Here is a 22,409-nt window from a genome sequence, read left to right as displayed (position 1 = left end):
TTAAGAATAATTTGTTAGCTAATAAATGAGTTCAGCAAAGTGGCAGGACACAAGATCAAAAATGAATTCTATATATCAGCAATAAATAATCTTGAAAATGAAATAAATAAACAATTCCATTTAAAATAGCATCAAAAAAAATAAATTTATTCCTAAGTATTTTGTTTAACAAAAAGACTGCAAATACACAAAACACTGCTGAAGGAAATTAAAGAAGAACTAAATAAATGGAAAGACATCCCATATTCATGGATGAAATATTTAATATTATTGACATTGCGATACTCCCCAAATTGATCTACAGATTCAGTGCAATCTCTATCAAAACTCCAATTGCCTTTTTGCAGAAATGGACAAGATCCATGAAAAATTCATCTGGAAATGTATGGGATCCTCACAACCACAACTATTATGGAAAAGAAGAAAGTTGGAGAACTCATACTCCCCAGTTTCTAAACTTACTATAAAACTACAAGAACCAAAACACTGTATTGCTGGCATAAGAAAGACACACAGATCAGTGAAACAGAATCTAGAATCCAGAAATAAATCCTCACATTTATGATCAATTGACTTGTGACAAGAATGTTAAAATAATTCAATGAAGAAAGAATAGTCTTTCAAGAAATGGTGCTATAACTTACATGGTAGCAACACAAAAAAGAATAAGTTGGACCCCTACCTCACACCATATATAAAAATTAACTAGGATTAATTTAAAAAATTAAAAATTAATTAAATTAAAAAATAAAACTATGATTAATTAAAAACTAATTAGGATTAAAAGCCTAAATATAAGAGCTAAAATATGAAAGTCTTAGAAGAAAATTGAGCCATAAATCTTTGTGACCTTGGATTAGGCAATGGATTCTTAGACATGACAATAAAGACAAAACAACAGAAGGAAAAAAGGGATAAACTGGACTTCATCGAAATTAAAAACTTTTCTGCTTTCGAGATTACTACCAAGAAAATGAAAAGACAACTCAGAATGAGAGAAAACATTTGCAAACCATATATCTGATAACTATACATGATGTAGTACTCAGAATACATGAAGAATTTTTGCAAGTCACGGGCACCTGGGTGGCTCAGCTGATTAAGCATCTGACTCTTGATTTCCGCTCAAGTCAAGATCTCAGCGTCCTGAGATCAAGTCCTGTTTCAGTCTCCATTATCAGCAGGGAGTCTGCTTAAAATTCTTTCCCTCTGCCCTCCCCTGGCTCATGCATGTGCGTGCTCTCCCTCGCTCTCTCTCAAATAAATAAATAAAATCTTTTAAAAAAGAATTCTTACAATAATAAAAAGATAAATAATTCAATTTTAAAATGGGCAAAGGAGGGCGCCTGGGTGGCTCAGTGGGTTAAACCGCTGCTTTCGGCTCAGGTCTTGATCTCAGGGTCCTGGGATCGAGTCCCGCATGGGGCTCTCTGTTCAGCAGGGAGCCTGCTTCCTCCTCTCTCTCTCTCTGCCTGCCTCTCCAACTACTTGTGATTTCTCTCTGTCAAATAAATAAATAAAATCTTTAAAAAAAAATAAAAATAAAAATAAATAAAATGGGCAAAGGATCTGAAGATATGCAAAGGGCCAATAAGCCCACAAAGAGATGCTCAGGGCCAATAAGCACATGAAGAAATGCTCAACACCATTACACAACAGGGCAACAGAAATCAAAACCACAATGAGATACTATTTCACACCAGGATGACTATAATAATAAAAAATATTTTTTAAATTTTTTTAAAAGATTATTTATTTATTTATTTGACAGACAGAGATCACAAGTAGGCAGAGAGGCAGGCAGAGAGAGAGGAGGTAGCAGGCTCCCCGCTGAGCAGAGAACCCGATGCGGGCCTCAATCCCAGGACCCTGGGATCATGAACTGAGCCGAAGGCAGAGGCCCTAACCCACTGAACCCCCCAGGCGCCCTATTTTTTTAATTTTAAAAAATATTTTATTTATTTGACACAGACAAAGTGCGCACAAGCAGGTGGGGAGGGGCAGAGGGAGAGGGAGAAGCAGGCTCCCCACTGAGCAAGGAGCCAGATAGGGGGCTTGATCCCAGGACCCTGGGATCATGACCTGAGCTGAAGGCAGATGCTTAACCAACAGAGCCACCCCGGAACCCCTATTTTTTTTTTTTAATTTTAAAGTACAGCAAAAGAGTTGGCAAAAACATGGAGAAATTAGACCCCTAATATTGTTGGTGGGAATGTAAAATGGTGCAGAGACTGGAAAACAGTCTGGCAGTTTCCCAAACAGTTGAAAATTGAGTTACCACATGACCCAGCAATCCTTCTCCTATGTATATATACACAAAAGAACTGAAAACAGATGTCCACAAAAACATGTATACTAATATTCATAGCAACATTAATTATAATGGCCGAAAAGTAGAAAAAGCCTAAATGTCCCACAACCGGTAAATGGATAAACAAAATATGGTATACATATACAGCCATAAAATGGAATATTATTTGACTATAAAAAGGAATTAAATACTGATACACACTACAACGTGGATGAGCCCTGAAAACATTGTGCTAAGTGAAAGAGACCAGCAGAAGGGGCCACATGAATTGGTTTCCAGGGACTGTTGGGAGTGGGGAATGGACAGTGGCTGCTAATAGGTACAGGGTTTCTTTTGGAGTAATGAAAATGTTCTGGAAGTAGACAATAGTAACAGTTGCACAACCTTATGAATACACTGAAAACCACCAAGTTGTATGATACGTGAATTATATCTCAATTTGAAAAATTTTTTAAAGTACCATTTGTTTCAGCAGTAAAATGTCCCTAAGGAGAAATGGAACAATATGGTTTCCCTAACATGACCAAAGGTCAGTTTTCCCAAGATCAGGATTCATAATGGTCTCAGCAAACTTAAATTTCTCCTAAGTATGTTACTGTACAAAGTTAACAGAAAGATTTTTTTGCAAAGACTGGCTATGATCACCCTATCCTAACATATCAACCACTCTTCTTATTTCCATGTTTCCCTTCAGTCCGCACACTGAATATTTTTGCACGCCTATAATCCATGCAAAATAATCAGTCAAATGTCCTGTATTGCTTTATTATCATTAAATAGTTATAATTAGCTGACATCTATAATTTTCTTAACTCCCTCCCCTCCATGCCTTGCCTTGAAGTGTTAGACATTTCCAATTTTTCACTATTTATAGATAATGTTGCAATATACATGCAACATGAAAAGCCAACATAGCTTTTTTTTTTCTCTTGAATTATATCACTGAATTAAGATTTCCGGAAGGGGAAAAATTACTAAACCAAAGGGTAGGACACTTTAATGACTCCTGTTTGCGTTCCAAAAGTATAACAAATTTACATTGCTATAAACAACAAAAATTTGCTATAGTAGATATTACCATTTTTTACACTTTTGATACAATGTCAAAAGATTTTATCAAAGTAATTTGAGATCTTCCTTTTAGGCTGCAAACTTTGGTTATTCAAGGGCTTCCAAAATCTGTGAGCACTTGTTCTATTTCTTTTAAACCCTGTAGTCTTTTTTAGTCACTTAGTCAAAGAGATTGAGGATTTTTATTATTATTATTAAAGTATAGTTGACATTATATTAGTTTCACGTATACAACATAGAGATTTCACAACTCTATATACATCATGCCGTGCTCACCACTAGGGTAGCTACCACCTGTCACCATACAACACAATTACAGTACCATTGACTACGTTCCCTAGGTGACACCAATCATCCCTGTGACTCATTCATCCCATAACTGGAAGCCCGTACCTCCCACTCCCCTTCACCCATTTTGCTCACCCTCCCAGCCCCCTCACCTCTGGCAACCACCAGTTTGTTCTCCATATTTATGGGTCTATTCCTGCTTTTTTGTTTGATCATTTGTTTTGTCTTTCAGAATCCACATACAAGTGAAATCATATGGCATTTTTCTTTGACTTATTTCACTCAGCATTCTACTCTCTAAATCCATCCACTGTGCTGTAAATGGCAAGATTTCACCCTTTTTTATGGCTAAGTAATAGTCCATTTTACACACACACACACACACACACACACACACACACACCAGATCTTCTTTATCCATTGACTGGTCAACAGACACCTGAGGTACTTCCATAATTTGGTTATTAAGTAATGCTTAAGTAATGTTACAATAAACATATGGTGCTTATATCTCTTCAAATTAGTGTTTTCATTTTCTTTGGGTAAATACCCAGTAGTGGAATTAGTGGACCATACGGTATTATTTCTACTTTAACTTTTTTGAAGACCCTCCATACTCTTTTCCACAGCAGCCACCCCAATTTACATTCCCACCAACAGTGCACATGGGTCCATTTTTTGCAACAACCTCACCAACACTGGTTATTTCTTGTCTTTTTATACTAGCCAGAATGATGTTTTAATTCAGCATCCCTAACTCTAAGAAGGGTAAAATGTGTAATTGATCATTCTGTTTTCCTTCAAAATATGGATGCATGTGGCCATCTTGTCAAATAACAGCAACTGTTAGAAAAGTAACAGAGGCTGGAATTAATTCACAATAAAAGAAAAAACCTCCAATATTAGCCACTTTCAAGATTCCATAACAACTATGAGCACACATGGCTCAAGGTGTCTCTAGACTAGCAATACCTAGTACAAAGAAACACCAAGAACAAGGAGGAGCCAATAGCATCATCATCACAAAAATAATGGTCAAATGAGCACTAAGTACCAGGTACTATTAGAAGCATTTTTATGTTTATTACCACATTAGTTCTTACTAAGCATCCTAGGACTCAGGAAACATTCCATTTTACTATGGAAAGAACTGAGGCTTAAAGAGAGTAAGTTACTTGATCTACTTGTCCAAAGTAGATCTAGGAAGAGCATGTTTTTCTTAACCTTTGCATTAGCAAGTGGTATCTTCCTCACGGGATGTAAATTCAAAGACATTAATAGTTCCATCTAGGTCTGACAGTAAGGGGGCTCGTTAAGTATAAAGAAATGAGGATCTCACCATCATTACAGCAGTACTTATAGTCAGTGGTAGTATTAATATAAAATGGGGGGGGTCGGCACCCCCATTATCTCCATCAACCCCTAAGACAATCTAATAAACATATCACCTACAGTGAGTGCTTGTTATTAGTCCTCTAGCCCCCCCTACCAAAGTGTGCTATCCCTAAATTCCCTCTGTATAAACATTCCAGAGTTGCCAGTGTATGTGATTTTGAAAGAATGCTTCTTAGTGTCTCTTTCCTTTTTTAAGATTTTATTTTTGGGTTGGGGGACACCTGGGTAAGTACAATTGGTTGAGCCTCTGACTCTTGGTTTCAGCTCAAGAAGTCTTGGTCTTGGGGGTGATGGGATCCAGCCCTGAGATGGGCTCTGCGCTCAGTGCGGAGTCTGCTTGGGATTCTCTCTTCCCTGACCTGTGCCTCGCCCCCTTGCTCTCTTTCTATCTCTAAAATTAAACAAAAACAAAACAAAACAAAAAAAAGAACCTCAAAAAAAAAAAAAAAAAAGATTAGGCAGTCCTTCCTGCCCCCACAGTTCCTGTTCCCATGCTTTAATAAAACCATCTAAAAACAACACCCACAACAACAACAACAACAAATTTTTTAAAGTAATCTCTACACCTAAGGTGAGCTAGAACTCACAACCCCAAGATCAAGAGTCAGATGCTCTATCAATTGAGCCAGCCAGGCGCACCTAGTGCCTCTCTTTTTCAATATTGGTAGGATTTCTGATTTTTTTATGTTGGTGGAGTTTCTAATTGGTGTCCTTGGAAAAAGCAGGTGAAAAGAGAATACTAAAATAAATTGTATTTAATCCTACTCATCCATTTCCATGTATTTAGTTTAATAAACTATTCCAAGCAAGCTTACTGGAATTGAAGTTTACTACTAAATATATGTGTTTAGAAGATAGGGCCCCCTAGAAAGAAATATACTACTTTGTACAGAATTAAAGTAAATATCTAACTGGAGTCCAGAGATTTGTTTTTTAAAGTCTAAATATTTCAAGAACAAATAAAACCATAAATATTATGTTGGCTCAGGCTATTTTGTGGGTTTTCCTGGTTAATGATATTTTAAATTATATTTAGATTTGCTAGTAATTAAAATTAACTGGTCCCTCCCAGTAGTTTGGACTGTTTCAAAATTTAAATAATTCTGGGCCACCGTGGGGCAAGGTTGGTAGTATGTAATCCCCACAAAAACCAAGAGAAAAGCAGAACAAGGTCCTTCCCTGTTTCATCCAAACCATACCAAGTCAGAGCCAGTATTCAACTATGGTATCTCCTGATCTAAAAAGCTATGCTCAAGCTTCCATGGTCCTATTATCACAAACAACCTCCCAAATCAGGCATGATTCTTGGTAAGAAATTAACATATTATTATTTTTTTAAAGGGACACAAGACAGATGCATGAATGGGGCATATACTTCAATGCTTTGATGAATATTTCAATGGAAAATTTACACTCTTGTATTGTGAACAAAAATTTAAAAAGCCAAATAAGTTTTGCCTTAAAGTCCCAAATCCGATCTTAGTTACTCTCATAGAAGACACAAACGAAAAGAAAACACATCATTCATGGATACCCAAAACAAGTGAACTCAAATGAAATGTCTAATATTTAACTACTAAGGCTTCAAGCTATCTCAAGATCCATTTCCTAAAATACCTTGCTAGTCTGACTTCAGCAAAGTAAAAAATGCAATCAAAGCATTAAGCTAAAATAAAACGAGCTCACACATTCAGATTTATTTTCTGTGTAACAACATTCCTGTCAACTATGGCTTGAATTTGGGATGTCAAAAATATTGGCATCAAAATGGCGGGGCCAAAACCAACAGCAAACCTGAATATTGCTTTTTCAATGACAAAGATACCTTTAACTCTGACCAGAGTGCCTTTAACTTGGGACCAGAAGACCTGCTTGATGGAATGGAAAGAACTCCAATCTAGAAACAGGGACATGGATTCTAGTCTCGTTGATGGTATACCAGGTGGGTAGTTCCTAAGCCATCACTTAACTTTCTCTCTTTCTCAGGGTTTACTTTCCTTATTTACAAAGTTGACTAGACCAACATTTCCTAAACTCACCTGACTGTAGGGTAACTGTTAACAATATGTGTCCCAAGACTCCTTCCCTAGATTCTGTTTCAGGACACCCCAGCATGAGGCCTGGGACCTTATTCTTAATAAGTGATCCAAGTGGTTCTCATCATCTGGTAAGTTTTGCAAACACTGGAGGAAATGATCCTCAACCTGCCTGCTTCTACCTCTGATTCTACACTAACTGGATAGTTCATAGTGATGACCTAAAAACATACAAAATTATAGGGGTTTATTAACATCGTTACTGTACAAAGTTACTAGAGTTACAAGATCACAGAAGCCAATACATCCACCCATCCATTCCTACCATCATTCATGCCTTTAAACACCAAGAAAAACATCCTTCTAGATTCTAGGCAAGTGGAACACTTTATTTGGTGAGGAAAAAAAGTTTCAACATTAAACTCTCAGCACACTGATATGGAAAGACTTGTGTTAGAGGAAGAGAGATCTGTACACCTAATGTTTTAAGTGAAAAGTACACATCGCACTCTTCCCTTAAGGACCATTATCTGGTGATCCTACCTGTTCCTAGTTAAGGAAAAGCTAGAAGATAGCCTGGCTAAGTCCCTAGGAGCTATAAAACCACATGTTCTGCAGTACTGGAAGGCAACTGTTACAAAGTGAAAAGAAAAAAAAAGCAAAACAAAACAACGATAACTGGTTACTAATTCTTCAAATTCAACCCTAGTGGCCAAGAGTCCACAATGTTTTACAAAGAAGGGTTTGTCAGGTCAATGGAGAACCTCTGGTTTCCTTTCTGCATACAAAGGCAGCAACCTTCCATGTTGTTTCCCCTCCTCTCCACAATTTCGCTTCAGGGCGATTTTTCTAGAAGTCTCATAGTCTTCTACTGGGGTTTACTTTTATTCTCTTATTTAGATTTATTAGCAACTGCAAAAGTAACAAAAGAAAAAGAGAAAAACTGCATGGAACACAGAGCAGCAGAGCTGTCAAGGATACTCATTAGCAATCAATTACTATATAGGTGACAACAAAAATGCAAATAAAATCAAGATTAAAGCGCAAAACTGAATTTGAGTTCTCCTTGCAACAGGGCACATAAAAAACAAGAGTGAAACATTACTGCATGCTTCAGCTATTAGAAAAAGAGCTGTAGAGTATATCAGTAAAGCAGCATACTAGTACATTATAATGTTAGTATAAAACATTTTCAAAATGAAACTTGATGCTTGGCATGGAAACAGAATTCTTTAGATTCAGGATCACCCAGGCCAAAAAACTGATTTGTCTCAATGGCAAAAGTGGGGAAACCAACTGTTACGTACAGTATCACAGAAGCACTGGGTTGAAAGCCACCTATATGTTTAAACACATTTCTGTGAGTGTTGCCCAACGAGCTCTGAAGCAGTGTTTTGACAAAAGACCAAACTTCACACTCATTCAAACCAGAAATATAAGATCATAATCCAGGGGACCAGTGCAATGGTGAAGCCTAGAGTGGTAAAGAGCTCCAATTGGGTTGTCACAGGGACCTGAGTTAAAACCCCAAATCAACAAATTACTGTGTGACCTTGAACAAATCATGTAACCTGAGCCTCAATTTCCTCATTTGTAAAATGGAGAAAAGGCTTCGGTTGGCCACTAGGAGACTGAAACAAAGTAATTCGTGTAAAGCATTCAGCTCTGGGCCTGACACAGTCAATAAGCAATAAGCTAACTGTAAAATGAGTATGATGACTTCTTCCAACCTCAAGGCAAGCTGAGTTTCCAAGTAGCCAGGCTAAAAGTTCTAATCAGTAGAAAGAAGACGTTCACATATGCTTATAGAAAGGTAGCTTTTCATATCTTTCCACATCGCGAACCATTCCCCTCGGTGGTAAAGCAAAACTCATGCCAATGATGTACAGCTCTATACAGAGGACTTCAAGGCAGGCATTCTTAGTTGGGAAGGGCAATTTTCAATGAGATATGGATTAATGATCTAACAGTTTAAGGGAGTTACAGGTGGTATTATTAGGAGAAGGAAGGAAACAGAGGAAGAAAAAGCCTTCACACCATCCCACACACCATTATTCAATAGAGAAAAAACAATAAAGGTTGACTGTTCACAGTATTCCAAATTGAATTAGAAAATAAAGAAAACAATATCTGGTGAAATATTATAACTCACAGGGAAGAAAGAACTAACACAGCTGTTCATAAGGTTAAAGTGGCCAAACTCATCAAAAAAAGATCAAGAAAGGGAAGGTGAAAAATCAATGGTTCTTAAAGTGTAAGAAACAAACACCCACTCTATCCTTTTAAGATCATGGCTGACATTTCTCACTTGTAACCAGCTGTCCTTACCTGCTCTTCCAAAACATGCCACTAACTTGAGTGTATCTTTAACTTGTACTACCTCCTTAACCAAACATATCACTTTGGTTAAGGAAAAAATAAAGTCCTGTGTATTATTATTTTTCAAAAATTCATGGGAAAATATTAGTAACTTAGTTATCTACTATGAGAGGTAACATTGGGGAGAAAAAGTTGCTCCTGAAAATAAACCACAGAAAATACAGAGGAATATTGTTCAAGGACAACCAAAAACAAGTTTCAAAATTATGCAGATTTTGAAATTCTGAGGTAGGGGCAAGAGTCTTAAGCTGTCAGGTGAAGAGCTAAATTCACGGAGAACAAAAGATATGGAAGTGAAGAAAAGGCTTCATTCAGCAGGGAGGGCACACTAGTGTTTCAATCCACCAGGAGATAGGCAAGCCTTCTGATTTAAAAAAATCATGGGATACATTATCTGTCTCAGTGTTGCAAAACCTAGCAACAGAAAGTATTTCAGAGGCATTTTTCAAGCACTGCAAGGTATCTTTCTGTACTAGAGATATTATTGCAAAATGAAAGAAGAGATGGGTCAGATGGTCTAATTAACAGCTTAGCGGTGAAAGGATAATGACACCCCAGATGAAGCTCTCTCACCTAGATAATGGACAGTTTCTTTTTACTGTTTAAGAATCCAGAAGAATCTCCTTCTGCTTTTAAATGCAAATTGCCAATCACTGAAGCACATTCTGCTCTATTCCTTTATCTGAAAATTACTGCAATGGGATCCTGTTCCAGAGCGGACACCATTCAGCCAGGAGAATGGAATTAGGGCAACCACACGCTCTATGGGGATGTTCAGCTCACCACGTCCATGAGCTGTCACTGCTTACACACAGCCTTTTTCGGTGGAGAGACCGCTCTGAGTGCTCAAAATTCGATCTGAAGAAGGAAAACTTTGTTTTGAGGACTATCAAGTCATTAAAGCTTACACACACATTTTAATACCTGCACTGACACCACAGCAATTAAACAGCTCAGAGGCCCCTGGCTTTCAAATGGCAACATTGTTTACTAGAAACTTTTTTTAAAGACAGAATTTCAGTAATAATAGCCTGAGTTGTTATTTGCCTATTCATTACATAGTGAAACAAACAAAAAATACCACCGTGCAAGACAGGTGAGCAAATCAGACTCTGCAGGACTCTCCCCTGTTAAAATTCCCCAGAACAGTGAGCACTGACTTGAAGAGAGGCTTCAACTTAATATATCAAGTGATCAAGGTCAAAAAGAACACTTATTTACCAGAAAAAAACTCAAGAAAGAAATAAACCACAATAGAGGGCGTCATCCCACTGTTAAATGTGCAAGATTTCTGCCAAAACCACACTTGGCTTGGTAAATTCTGTCAAGTAAATATAAGCAAATGGTGAAGAAAGCTAGACAAGATAGCCTCACAAAAGGTTAACTCACCTCTAGGCTTTCCAAGTCATACATTAATAATTAACTTTACTTTAAAAAACACACACACACACAAAACACCTCTTTTCTAGCTAAGGCAAGTCACACCCTAATGAGTGACTCTTTTTGGTGGTATTTGTCTTAACCCATCCGCTCTCCTCAAAGGCAGACCTCAATCTGCCCCACAGGTGGCCTGACAACCAGCAACAGAGCTACTGAAAATGCACTTCCAATCTCTGAAATGTCAGTGAATGTTAAAGGAGGAGGGAAAGGATCGCATTGGGTTTAGAAAAACGATTTAAATGTTTTCCAAACGCCTGAGTTGAGTATTTCTCAGTCAGATGTCAGAGCCTGGCATTCGCTCCTATTTGCACCCACCCACTGAGTGGGGCAATGAACTGCGGCAGACCCCTCAACACGAGAGTGCCGGCAGTTATCATGCACAGAAAATAGAACGCCTGCTTTCTGAAATGCGAAAATGCCAGTGGCGTTAGCCTTATGCTTTTAAAAAACCTAGAAGCGCTTACTAGTTCAATCCATCCCCAAATCCATGCCACCCTTTGAACTTCGCAATTAAGACAGAGGAGAAATTCCGGTCAACTCGCCTTGGGGGGTTGGTCTGAGGGTAGAGGGCTCAAAGAGGGAGGAGGACGGAGAGAGAAAGAGCAAGCCAATGAAAGATACGAAAATTTCCCACCTTTCTTAAATTCTTCCAGCATAGCGTCCAACTTGGTGTCATTGAAAACAAAGTGCAAGGGGTGGTTATAAAATTTAGTGATGGTTTTCAAGGGAGTACAGTCATCTGGATCCACGAAGGCCAAGTCTTTGACGAAGAGGAGGTCCACGATGTTGGAGCGCTCCCCCTCAAATACTGGAATACGGGTGTAGCCGCTCTCCATGATCTCCGACATGGTGTTGAAGTCCAGAATGGCTTCGCCGGTGATCATGAAGCAGTCCCGGAGCGGAGTCATCACGTCCTCCACTGTCTTGGTGCGGAGCTCCAGCGCCCCTTGGATGATGTTCAGCTCCTCCTTAACGAGGTCGTTGTAGGGGTCGGTGACCCGGAGCATCTCCAGCAGTTTTTCCCGGTTATAGACAGTGCCTATCTCCTGGCCCAGGACGCAGTCCAGCAGCTTGCTAACCGGGTAAGAAGCGGGGAAGGTCATCATCATGAAAAACTTGGTGAGGAAGATGGTGTTGGCCCCTACAGCCAGGCCGTGCCGGGAGCAGATGGCCTGGGGCACGATTTCCCCGAAGATGACGATGCCGATGGTGGAGACCACCACCGCCACGAGGCCTGAGCCGGCGATGTCGTCGAGCAGGATGGTGAGCGTGGTGTTGACCAGCACGTTGCCCAGCAGCAGCGAGCACAGCAGGTAGTTGCCCTGCCTGCGCACAGGCTCGATGCGCTTGGCGTAATTCTTCTCCTTCTCCGTGCCGCAGTTCTGCACGATGCGCAGCTCCATCGGGTCCAGGGCCATCAGCCCCAGGTTGAGGCCGCTGAACATGCCCGACAGGCACAGGAGCAGCGAAATGAAGATCACCTGCAGCCAGAAGGGCAGCAGGAACTTCTTCTCCTCGCCCACAATCATCTTGGTGTCCTCGCCGTCGTGATAAATCCAGGTGGTCTCGGCCCACGGGGGCGGCGGGAGCCCGGCCACCCCGGAGCCGCCCTTGCCCCCGACGGCGCCCCCCGCGGACCCCGGGCCGCCGGCGCCCAGGGCTGGCGTGGAGAGCGATGTGCACAGGTAATAGGACTTGCTCTTCTCCATCTTGCGCAGCGGTTTGATCTCGATCTCAATGATGCCCGATGTACGGCGGTTGAGAATGATGTGGGGCAAGATGATGATATCGGAGGTGCGGATGCCGCAGCGCTGGGGGCCGCTGTCCGGCTCTGGCGGCGCGGGGCCCCCGAGCCCGCGCTCGCCCGGGCTGTGGCGCCGCCGCTCATGCTCCGTGAAGGCGATGCGGGACCACGTCTCGTTGTTGATGTTCTGCCCGTACACCCGCAGCTTGACCCGGGTCCGCTCGCTCACCCGCAGCGCCCCCCCTTCCATGAACGACACGTCGTTCGTGTCCTCCAGCCGCAACCCGATGATCACCGTCTCCTCGTTCTCGCCCGCTGCTGCGCAGCCGCCCGCGCCGCAGCAGCAGCTCAGCAATAGCAGCGGCAGCAGCCGCCCCGCCGCTGCCTGCAGGACCCCCCGGCCGCGGGCGCTGAGGCTGCGGCGCGCCGCCATCTTCCAAGTGGGCAGTGCGGCGGCTGCCTGCCCGCCCGCCATCTTTACTTCGGGTTCACAAGCGCCACAGCCAATCATAGGGTGGCTGCTCCAGCTGCGGCTTCATCCTTCCCACCCGGCGGCGCGAGCGCAGGCACCGGCCCCTGGGCGAGATTGCAGCGGAGCGTCCGCACCCACTGTTCAGCAGTCTGGCTCCCTGACTGACACTGACTCGGCCTCTGCTAGCTGAGGAACCAGGAGACTCGCGGGAGGGGGCAAAGGGAGGGGGAAGAGCCAGCCGCTCCAGCGAGAGGCAGGCGGACCAGCCAATCACGCGCGGGTGCCCGCCCTCCCAGCCAGGGGGCTGGAATGGGGGCGTGGTCATGAGTGGAGCCGCAGACCAATAACAAGATAGGTGGGTGGGGCGATGAAGGCCACCGTGCCCCTCAGCACGCCAAGTTTCCAAGTGAAAGGCGCGTGACTCTTGTGTATGTGCGAGGGGAGGAGGTGTGGCCAGCGGGGGCCCGAGAGCCAGTCATAGATGAGAGCTGTACGAAAAGGGGCGGGGACTCGAGTCCAGCTACCAATGAAAAGGGGCCGTCTGTGGGTCTGGCTCTCCCTGAGGGGCCTCGGTAGTAGATTCCCGCACCTGGCTAGACAGTGTGGGGCTAATGTCCTGGGGAGCTAGGCGGTCGGTTTTCCCTGCACCGCATTGCCGTCTCCCGCAGTGCTCAATGTTCGTGCGGAGAGGAGCTGCCCCAGGAATCCGAAAAGCCGACCAGGGAGGTCCTAAGATGCACATTTGCCTGAAAAGCCGGTATACCGGCTGCGCCTCCCACCTCTACTTGTCCGCGCCGCTCTGCCCGGGATAAGTGGCGGCTCGGGGGCCCCAGCACCTATCGACCGGCTTCTTCTGGAGCAACTCAGTTCTCCCCATGGGATGCGCTCACTCTGCAGCTTGTGGTCACCTGGCGCCACCTTCCGGCCACTTGGACACCCTGCAATGCTTTTCAGGTCTGCAAACCCCCAAAGCTATGCCAGAGGTGAAGAGGTTACCCTGAAGCAGTTTCCCCACCTTACAAGTCAAGAATACCCTTATTATACCACAAAGCTATCGTAATCAAAACAATATGGTGTTGACATGAAGAAGGCACATAGGTCAATGGGAGGGAATAGCGAGCCCAGAAATAATCCCACGCATACATGGTTAATTGAATTTAGGACAAAGGAGTCAGGAGTATACAATGGGGAAAGGACAGTCTCTTCAATGGGTGGTGTTGGGAAAACGGGACGGCTCCATATGAATGAATGAAACTAAGCCTCTATCTCACAATACATAAAAATTAATTCAAAATGGGTTAAAGACAAATGTAAGCTCTGAAACCATGGAACTCTGAGAAGAAAAGGTGGCAAGCTCTTTGACATTGGTTGTACTGATTTTTTAAAAAATTCTGGATCTGACTCCAAAGGCAAAGTAAACAAAAGCAAAAATAAACACATGGGACTATAACAAACTAAAAAGCTTTGGTACCGTGAAGGAAACCAACAGAACAAAAAGGCAACCTACTCAATGAAAGAAGATATTTGCAAATCACATATCTGATAAGGCTTTAGTATCCAAAACATATAAAGAACTCACATAACTCAGCAACAACCAAAAAGCAAACAACCCAATTTAAAAAATGGGCAAATGATCTGAATAGACATTTTTTTTTCCTGAAGAAGACATGCACATGGTCAACAGACACATGAAAAGATGTTCGACATCACTAATCATCAGAGAAGTGCAAATCAAAACCACAATGAAATATCACTTCACACCTGTTACAATGACTATTACCAAAAAGACAAGAAATAACCAGTGTTAGACAGGATGTGGAGGCAAGAACCCTCCTATACTGTTAATGGGAATCAACTTGGTGCAGACACCATGGAAAACAGTATGAAGATTCCTCAAAAAAATAAAAAATAAAATTACCATATGACCCAACTATCCCTCCTCTGGTTATTCAGCCAAAGAATACAAAAACACTAATTTGAAAAGATATATGCACCCCTATATTCATAAAAGTGTTATTTACAATAGCCAAGATATGGAAATACAATGGATTATAGTACTCGGTCATTAAAAAAAAAAAAAATGAAGAAGGAAATCTTGCCATTTGCGGTAACGTAGATAGATGTTGAGGGCATTAGACTAAGTGAAATAAGTCACAGGACAAAGAATGACACAGTACAATTTCACTTATATGTGGAATCCAAACAACAAAATGAACAAAAAAAATGAACAAAAGAAAACCAAAAACAAACTCATACAGAGAACAGACTGATGGTTACCAGAGGCAGGAGGGGTTAGAGTTAGGCAAAATGGGAGAAAGTGCTCACCTGAATGGTGCTGATGGTAACTACATTTATGGTGTGGTCACTTTATAGACTCTACAAATACCAAATTTAACACTGTACACCTGAAACTTATATAATGTTATATACCAATTTTATCCCAATAATTTAAAAAGAAGGAGCACTTGAGTGGCTCAGTTGGCTAAGCATCCAACTCTTGATTTTGGCTCAGGTCATAATCTCAGGGTCATGAGATGGAGCCCTAATCTGGGCTCTGTGCTACGTGTGGAGTCTGCTTGAGATTTTCTCTCTCCCTCTCCCTCTGCCACTCTGCCCTCATTCACACTCTTACTCTCTCTAAAAAAAAAGTAAACAAAATAATTTTAAAAGAAGATAACTCGCGGGGCACCTGGGTGGCTCAGTGGGTTAAAACCTCTGCTTTCGGCTCAGGTCATGATCCCAGGGTCCGGGGATCGAGCCCTGCATCAGGCTTTCTGCTCAGCAGGGAGCCTGCTTCCTCCTCTCTCTCTGCCTGCCTCTCTGCATACTTTTGATCTCTGTCTGTCAAATGAATAAATAAAATCTTTAAAAAAAAAAAAAAAGAAGAAGATAACTCGCATATTCTTGCTGAAAGTATATATCCCTGGGCCCCATTCCATGTTTACTGAAGGGGCATGACTCAGGAATCTGTATCTCTAACAGGCAGCCAGGCAAGTTTGGGAAATGGCAGGGGGCAGACATCCTAAGAGAACCATAAAGGGTTCTTCTCTTTTTAAATATTCATTCATTCATTCATTCACTCATGAGAGAGAGAGTAGGAGGAAGAGCAGAGAGAGAGGAACAAGGAGACTCTGCGCTGAGCAGAGCCCCACACTGGGCTTGATCTCAAGGCTCTGAGATCAGGACCTGAGCCAATATCAGGCTTCCAACACTCAACTAACTGGCCCACCCTAAGTTTCCTAATCATACTGAGCAAACCCTGCTAGGTCCATGGGTTGCTCAGGAGAAAAAGATCCTGAGGGTGCCTGGCTGGCTCCGTTGATAGAGCATGGGATTCTTGACCTTGGGGTTTTGAGTTCAAGCCCCATGTTGGGCATAGAGATTACCTAATTAAAAAAGAAAAAGAGGGCGCCTGGGTGGCTCAGTGGGTTAAGACGCTGCCTTCGGCTCAGGTCATGATCTCGGGGTCCTGGGATCGAGTCCCACATCAGGCTCTCTGCTCAGCAGGGAGCCTGCTTCCCTCTATCTCCCTCTCTGCCTGCCTCTCCACCTGCTTGTGATCTCTCTCTGTCAAATAAATAAATAAAATCTTTAAAAAAAAAAAAAGAAAAGAAAAGAAAAAGAAAACTTAAAATCCAGGAGAAAAAAGCCCTGAAAACCCAACTCCCCAGGATGCCCAAACCACTGTGTACAGGAGGAGTCACTGTAGCAAAGTAACTGCCAAATTGGTCTTTTTGTTGCAACTTAAACATCCAAAATACAATTGCTATTTTCCTTTTCTTTTTTTTAATTCTGCAAGCACATTTTCTTCCCTTTTCGTAAACAGGTCAGATTTTTCTGATTAATTTCTGGTAGGGGTGACAGCAATGTCCTCCTAATGGTTCCTTCCTCTTCCACATCTGCGTGTTTCCCTTCTCAGCCCAGCAGCCAGAGTGGTCTTGTTAAGTCAAATCCTGTTGTTCCTTTGTTTGAAGTCCTCATCTGACTTCCCATTTCATCACATAAAAGCCATAGTCCCTACAATATCCCACAAGGCTCAGAAGGGTGTGCTGCCGCCTCCCCTGATTTTTCCGACCCCATCACCTGCTGCTCCAGCCAGTTTCTCCTAGCCCTCTCTCATTCATTTCAGGGATGCTCTCTGAGGAGCCTGTGTACCTGCCATGTTTCCTGTTCCTGGGACTCTCTTGTCCCCGATGTCAGCATAGCCCAACATCCCCCCCTCAAGACTGCCCAAAGGCCACCTTTTTTTTTCTTTTTTAAGATTTATTTACTTATTTGAGAGAGAGAGCACATGAGTGGGAGGGACAGAGAGAGAGGGAGAGAGACTCCGAAGACGACTCCGCACTGAGCACCCAGCTGGACATGGGGCTCATCATCATGAGATCACCTCCTAAGCCGAAACCAAGAGTCGGACTCTCAACCGACTGTGCCACCCAGGCGCCCTAAAGGCCACCTTTTTCTAAACTCACGAACACTCCATTCACTCCGTCTCTGCTTTATTGTCCTTAATTTTGTTTATTATCTGTCCCCTTCCACTAGGGCTTGAACTTCGTGAGGATAAAGATTTTGTCTCTTTTGTTCACGGCTATATCACCAGGGCCTAGAACAACAGTAGATGTTGAAAAGAGAATCCATAGAATGTTATAGAAATGAAAGAATCTTTATTCTGATTGTTTTCAACTAATGTCCCTGACTCTACTTTCTAGCCCTTCAGGTTCTGGCAATCCTTCCCCCACCACCAATTCACTGACTGCTATATCTGAAAAATAAGTTCAGATGGAAAAAACCCAATTCACAAACTTGGCATGCATTTATAAAAATAACACTATCAAAGTGTAGAAGCAAAAAAAGTTGAGATTTTTAGGGATATATGACAAAGTTAAATATAGATATGGTCTTTCGAAGTCAGCTGATTGAAAATGAAACTGTTTTAACTTCTCAAAAAAGTGTGAATTCAAGTGTGTTTAAGGGAGCTAAGAGGGAAGACCATTAAAGGCTCACAAATGCTGAATATACACTTTAAAAATAAGTGTGGAGAAGGGGGGCAGGGGAGAGCTGGCCAAACGTACAGATATTTCCTGTGCATTGCAGAGAAAGCTAGAACAGTCAGGAAAACATGGCATTCAGCAGTTTAGAAACAAGTTACAAATTCAGGACTTCAAAGCAAAGAATATAAGGACGGACCCACTGGAACAACTTATAATATAAAAGTAACCAAGCTCAGGGGCGCCTGGGTGGCTCAGTCAGTTAAGTATCTGACTCTTGATTTCAGCTCAGGTCATGATCTCAGGGAGATCAAGCCTTGAGCCGGGCTCACACGTTGGGCGTGCAGCCTGCTTGGGATTCCCTCTTTCCTGCTCTCTCTTGCAGCCCTCCACCATAAAAATAAAAAACAAACCAAGCTCAAATTCACACAGGGATCACTAAGTGATTTTTATCCTGAGTGGTGCCGGGGGCAGGGGGGTTCATATATTTCATGTAGATCCAAGACACAGAGCAATCTAGACACCTAAGCCAGGCACATTTTCCTCAGAAAGAAGGATCTTCCTTCCAGTTTGGAGGCTTGTCAGCTCCAAGAATGACCCTCTCCTTAGAGAGGGGCTTCTGGTGCAGGCTTCTCGTGACTTCCAGGGGCTTTCCAGTCTGCCCATCTGTATGAATGGAGGACAAAGGCAACACTTGCTTTTAGGGATGTCATTTTAAATCTGGAAGAAAGCAAATACAATGAAACTTTGAATTCTCATCATATCTCACCTCTGAAATAGGCTACAAAAGGCCCGAGATGGCCAAGTGGGTGCCACAGGTGTCGAATCCTGGGTGGTTCTGACTTTGACCTTAAGCAATTCATTCAGGAAAAGCCAGAACTTTCTAGTAAACACCTTTTCCTACCTAACCCTCTCTTGCCAGAGTGCTTCACTGGCCACTAAAGGGGAAGAATGAATATTCCATTCCCTCAGCTGCAAAAGAAAAGCTACCATGTGTGTGGATTCCAGGATTTGGGAAATCACTCCATCCAGAGCTAAAGTCATTTTGAGGGGGGCCTGGGTGGCTCGGCCACTAAGTATCTGCCTTGAGCTCAGGTCATGATCCAGGGGTTCTGGGATCGAGCCCTCCAGGAACTGGGGAAATACTGGAGTTACCCAGACTTTCCCTAGAATGAAATCTGTTTCCCCTGAAGCAACATCATTCACTTGTTTAAATAAAAAGACAAGAGATCTTTTAGTTCAGATGAGAACTCGTCATAACAGTGGGCCAAAAACAAACAGAAGAAGCCAGAATCAAGAATCGCATCAAGTCAGCAATGCCATTTACCTGCTCTAGAGGAAAAGCTTTCTTCAGGCTTTACTTCCCACCTTTTCTAGATATTTTCTGGATGTAGTCAGTGGAGTAGGAAGAGAAAGAAAAAAGCAGCTTTTTGATGGAGTTGGGAGAAACCTTCCTCCCTTGATATGAACCCAAGCTCCTTGGGTGCAGCCTCCCTGGGAATCCTGAGTCTCCTGTCAGGCACTCAGAGGGGTTCAAGGGAGACTCCGACTGCCCCTCCCACCCCCACCAAAGACTCTAGGCCCCTCCACAATGGAGCCTTGGGAGCTGGGCAGCACCCTACGTGGCCACTGCCCTTGTCCCAGGGAACCTGCCCCTCCCGACCCTTCTGTGGGGCAAACTCAAGCGGTCTCCTGGGCTCTGCACAGTCACCTGCTTCCTTCCTTCTCAGCCCCTTGACCTGGACTACTCAGAGAAAGGTGTTTCTGGGCTAAAAGTCCACTGTCAGCTCTGCTCCAGGACCCCTGTCCTCCTGACTGCCAGGCCTGCAACTATAGGATTTTCTAAAATCTCTTAGGATGTTCTTTCTCAGTGCTGTTCCATCTCAGCTCCAGCTTCCAGCTCTGTCTTGGACAAACGTGTAAGAAAGATTCTGAGCTTCATATCCTTATCACTGTGACTAAAACACTCAACCGAGGTCATGATTTGGGGGAAACTCTTCACTTCCATAATTTTAAAATGTTGACCCATGTGAATATCATCTATTTAAAGATCTAAATTTAAAAACCACATTTGGGGAGTGAGGAACAGGTAGTTGATAAGAAAGACTGATAGGAGGCTGGTAAGTAGGAATGGGAAACCAGGGAGAAGAACGATCCTGAATGCCCAATTCTGAGCCCTTCTGTGAGATTGAGACCAGCAGCGGTCTCATACTAGAGCTGGAATTTATTATTATGACTCCAGTCATAAAATGCCAATTTTCCCATACCAGCTGAGCTCATTCCCTTGGTCTTTTTTCCATATTCTCTGAAGCTGGAGCAAGAAATCTACTCCATTAAGTCAGGACCCCTCCCCATGTATAGACAAATAATATGCCAGATCTCAATGGGGCGGGGGGATCTCTTATTTTATTTTTTTTAGATGAAATCAAAGAGGGAGACAAACCATATGAGATTCTTTTTTTTTTTTAAGATTTTATTTATTTATTTGACAGACAGAAATCACAAGTAGGCAGAGAGGCAGATAGAGGGGGGGGGGGAAGCAGGCTCCCTACTGAGCAGAAAGCCCGATGCGGGCCTCGATCCCAGGACCCTGAGATCATGACCTGAGCCGAAGGCAGAGGCTTTAAACCACTGAGCCACCCAGGCGCCCTCTTATTTTTAGTTCCTCTGGGATACCCATTTGTTTTATTTTAAACATCACTAAAGACTTATTTCTCCTCATTTATTAATACATCTCAATTCTCTGTTTCCTCTTTAAATTTTAACTAAAGTTTTATATCTTACTTATTTCCCCATCTCTTTGTTTCTCCTTTACCATTCATTCATTCGATATATATTGTATAACTAATAAGTTCCAGACATTGTACTAGGCACTGTGGAGCTATATTACTGAATCAGCAGTTACCCCAAAATCCTACCAGTAAAGAGGTTGGGAAACATATGCTACCTAATGACATATGCAGGATAGAACATCAAAAGTCTTAAGAAGAAGTACACATAAAGTGGGAGAATTGACACCTCACGGGCTTTGAGTTGGTCCTTGAAAAACACAGGTTTTTAGAAATATGCCGGTGTTAAGAGCTAGTCCAAGAAAGATGTCTTTGTGTGCTTGGACTACCATAACAAAATATCATAGACTGGGTAGCTTAAACAGAGAAATGTATCTTCTCACAGTTCTGGAAGTCAGAAGCCCCAGATCAAGGTCATGTAGGGTTGGTTTCTGGTGAGAGCTCTCTTCTTGGCTTCCAGATGGCCTCTTTGTCCTCACATGGCTTTTCCTCGAAGTTTGAATGTGGAGAGAGAGAATGAGCTCCCTGGTATCTCTTGTAAGGGCACTAATCCTATTAGATCAGGGCCCCATCTTTATGACCTCATTTAACCCCAGTTACTTCTTTGGAAGCCCCACCTCCAAACATAACCACATTTGAGGGTTAGGGTGTCAATACAGGAATTGGAAGGTAGAGCAAGGGGAGAGAAACAACTATTCAGTCCATGACCAAGGAACTGAGAGAGAAGAAAGAGGGGAGAGGCATCTTAATGGGGAGAAAACTATGAAGTGAGATGGCAAAGGGTGCAGCATTTGGGGGACACTATGTAGTCAAATTTGGTTCTGAAGCCCATAAAGAGGAATATCAAGAATAATGTTGGAGGGGCGCCTGGGTGGCTCAGTGGTTTAAGCCTCTGCCTTCAGCTCAGGTCATGATCTCAGGGTCCTGGGATCGAGCCCCACATTAGGCTCTCTGCTCAGCAGGGAGCCTGCTTCCCCCTCTCTCTCTGCCTGCCTCTCTGCCTACTTGTGATCTCTCTCTGTCTATCAAGTAAATAAACAAAAATCTAAAAAAAAAAAAAAAAAGAATAATGCTGGAAAGTTGATCTGGCCAGTTGGTGGTGAATTGAATGCCAAGTTTAGAGATTTAGATTTAATTCTGTAGGCACTCGGAGCTATAAAAAGTCGTAAGTAGAAGAGCTATGTTACAGGAAGATTAACTGACAGCACCAGCGTCCTGAAGCTGGGGTTCTGCCAGTGTAGGAATCTGGGAAACTCCCGCCACTCCGAGGCAGAAAAAAAACCTTCACGGTTTACAAAGCACTTTCCCATCTGCTGTCTTGACTGACCTTCACAATTAGAACTAAAGGATACACCATTTCTCCAGCCACATTTAGGACCAAAAAACAAACAAACAAACAAACAAACAAAACAAAACAAACAAAAACTAAAAACAAACAAACAAACAAACAAACAAAAAAACAGATATAACTAGCTTGTGCCACAGGAATCCCTAGAAAA

The 22,409-nt window shown here is 42.6% G+C and overlaps 2 protein-coding genes across 5 annotated transcripts in view; both read right to left on the bottom strand.

Moving 5' to 3' along the window:
• The window catches only part of CNNM2 (cyclin and CBS domain divalent metal cation transport mediator 2), a 148,296-nt gene extending 132,488 nt beyond the window's left edge, over positions 1–15,808 (bottom strand). For 2 of the 4 annotated variants that reach the window (XR_014309330.1, XM_082722459.1), the window contains exon 1: positions 11,555–15,791. Coding sequence is in view for 2 of the 4 variants with exons in the window: in XM_082722459.1 (XP_082578585.1) it covers positions 11,555–13,175 (1,621 nt within the window). In the remaining 2 variants the exon portion in view is untranslated. Of the gene's footprint in view, positions 1–11,554 lie in introns of all 4 variants that reach the window. The other 2 variants (XR_014309329.1, XM_082722460.1) reach the window with 2 other exon arrangements.
• A 1,614-nt stretch (positions 15,809–17,422) lies between these two features.
• The window catches only part of AS3MT (arsenite methyltransferase), a 28,673-nt gene continuing 23,686 nt past the window's right edge, over positions 17,423–22,409 (bottom strand). The window contains exon 11 of the mRNA XM_082722502.1: positions 17,423–18,841. Within this exon, the coding sequence (XP_082578628.1) occupies positions 18,836–18,841 (6 nt within the window). The 3' untranslated portion in view covers positions 17,423–18,835. The remainder of the gene's footprint in view (positions 18,842–22,409) is intronic.

Source organism: Mustela nivalis (genome assembly GCF_964662115.1).
Source record: "Mustela nivalis genome assembly, chromosome: 2".
Lineage (NCBI taxonomy): Eukaryota > Metazoa > Chordata > Mammalia > Carnivora > Mustelidae > Mustela > Mustela nivalis.
The sequence above is the reverse complement of the archived record's forward strand: the minus strand, read 5'-3'. Positions and strand labels throughout refer to the sequence as shown.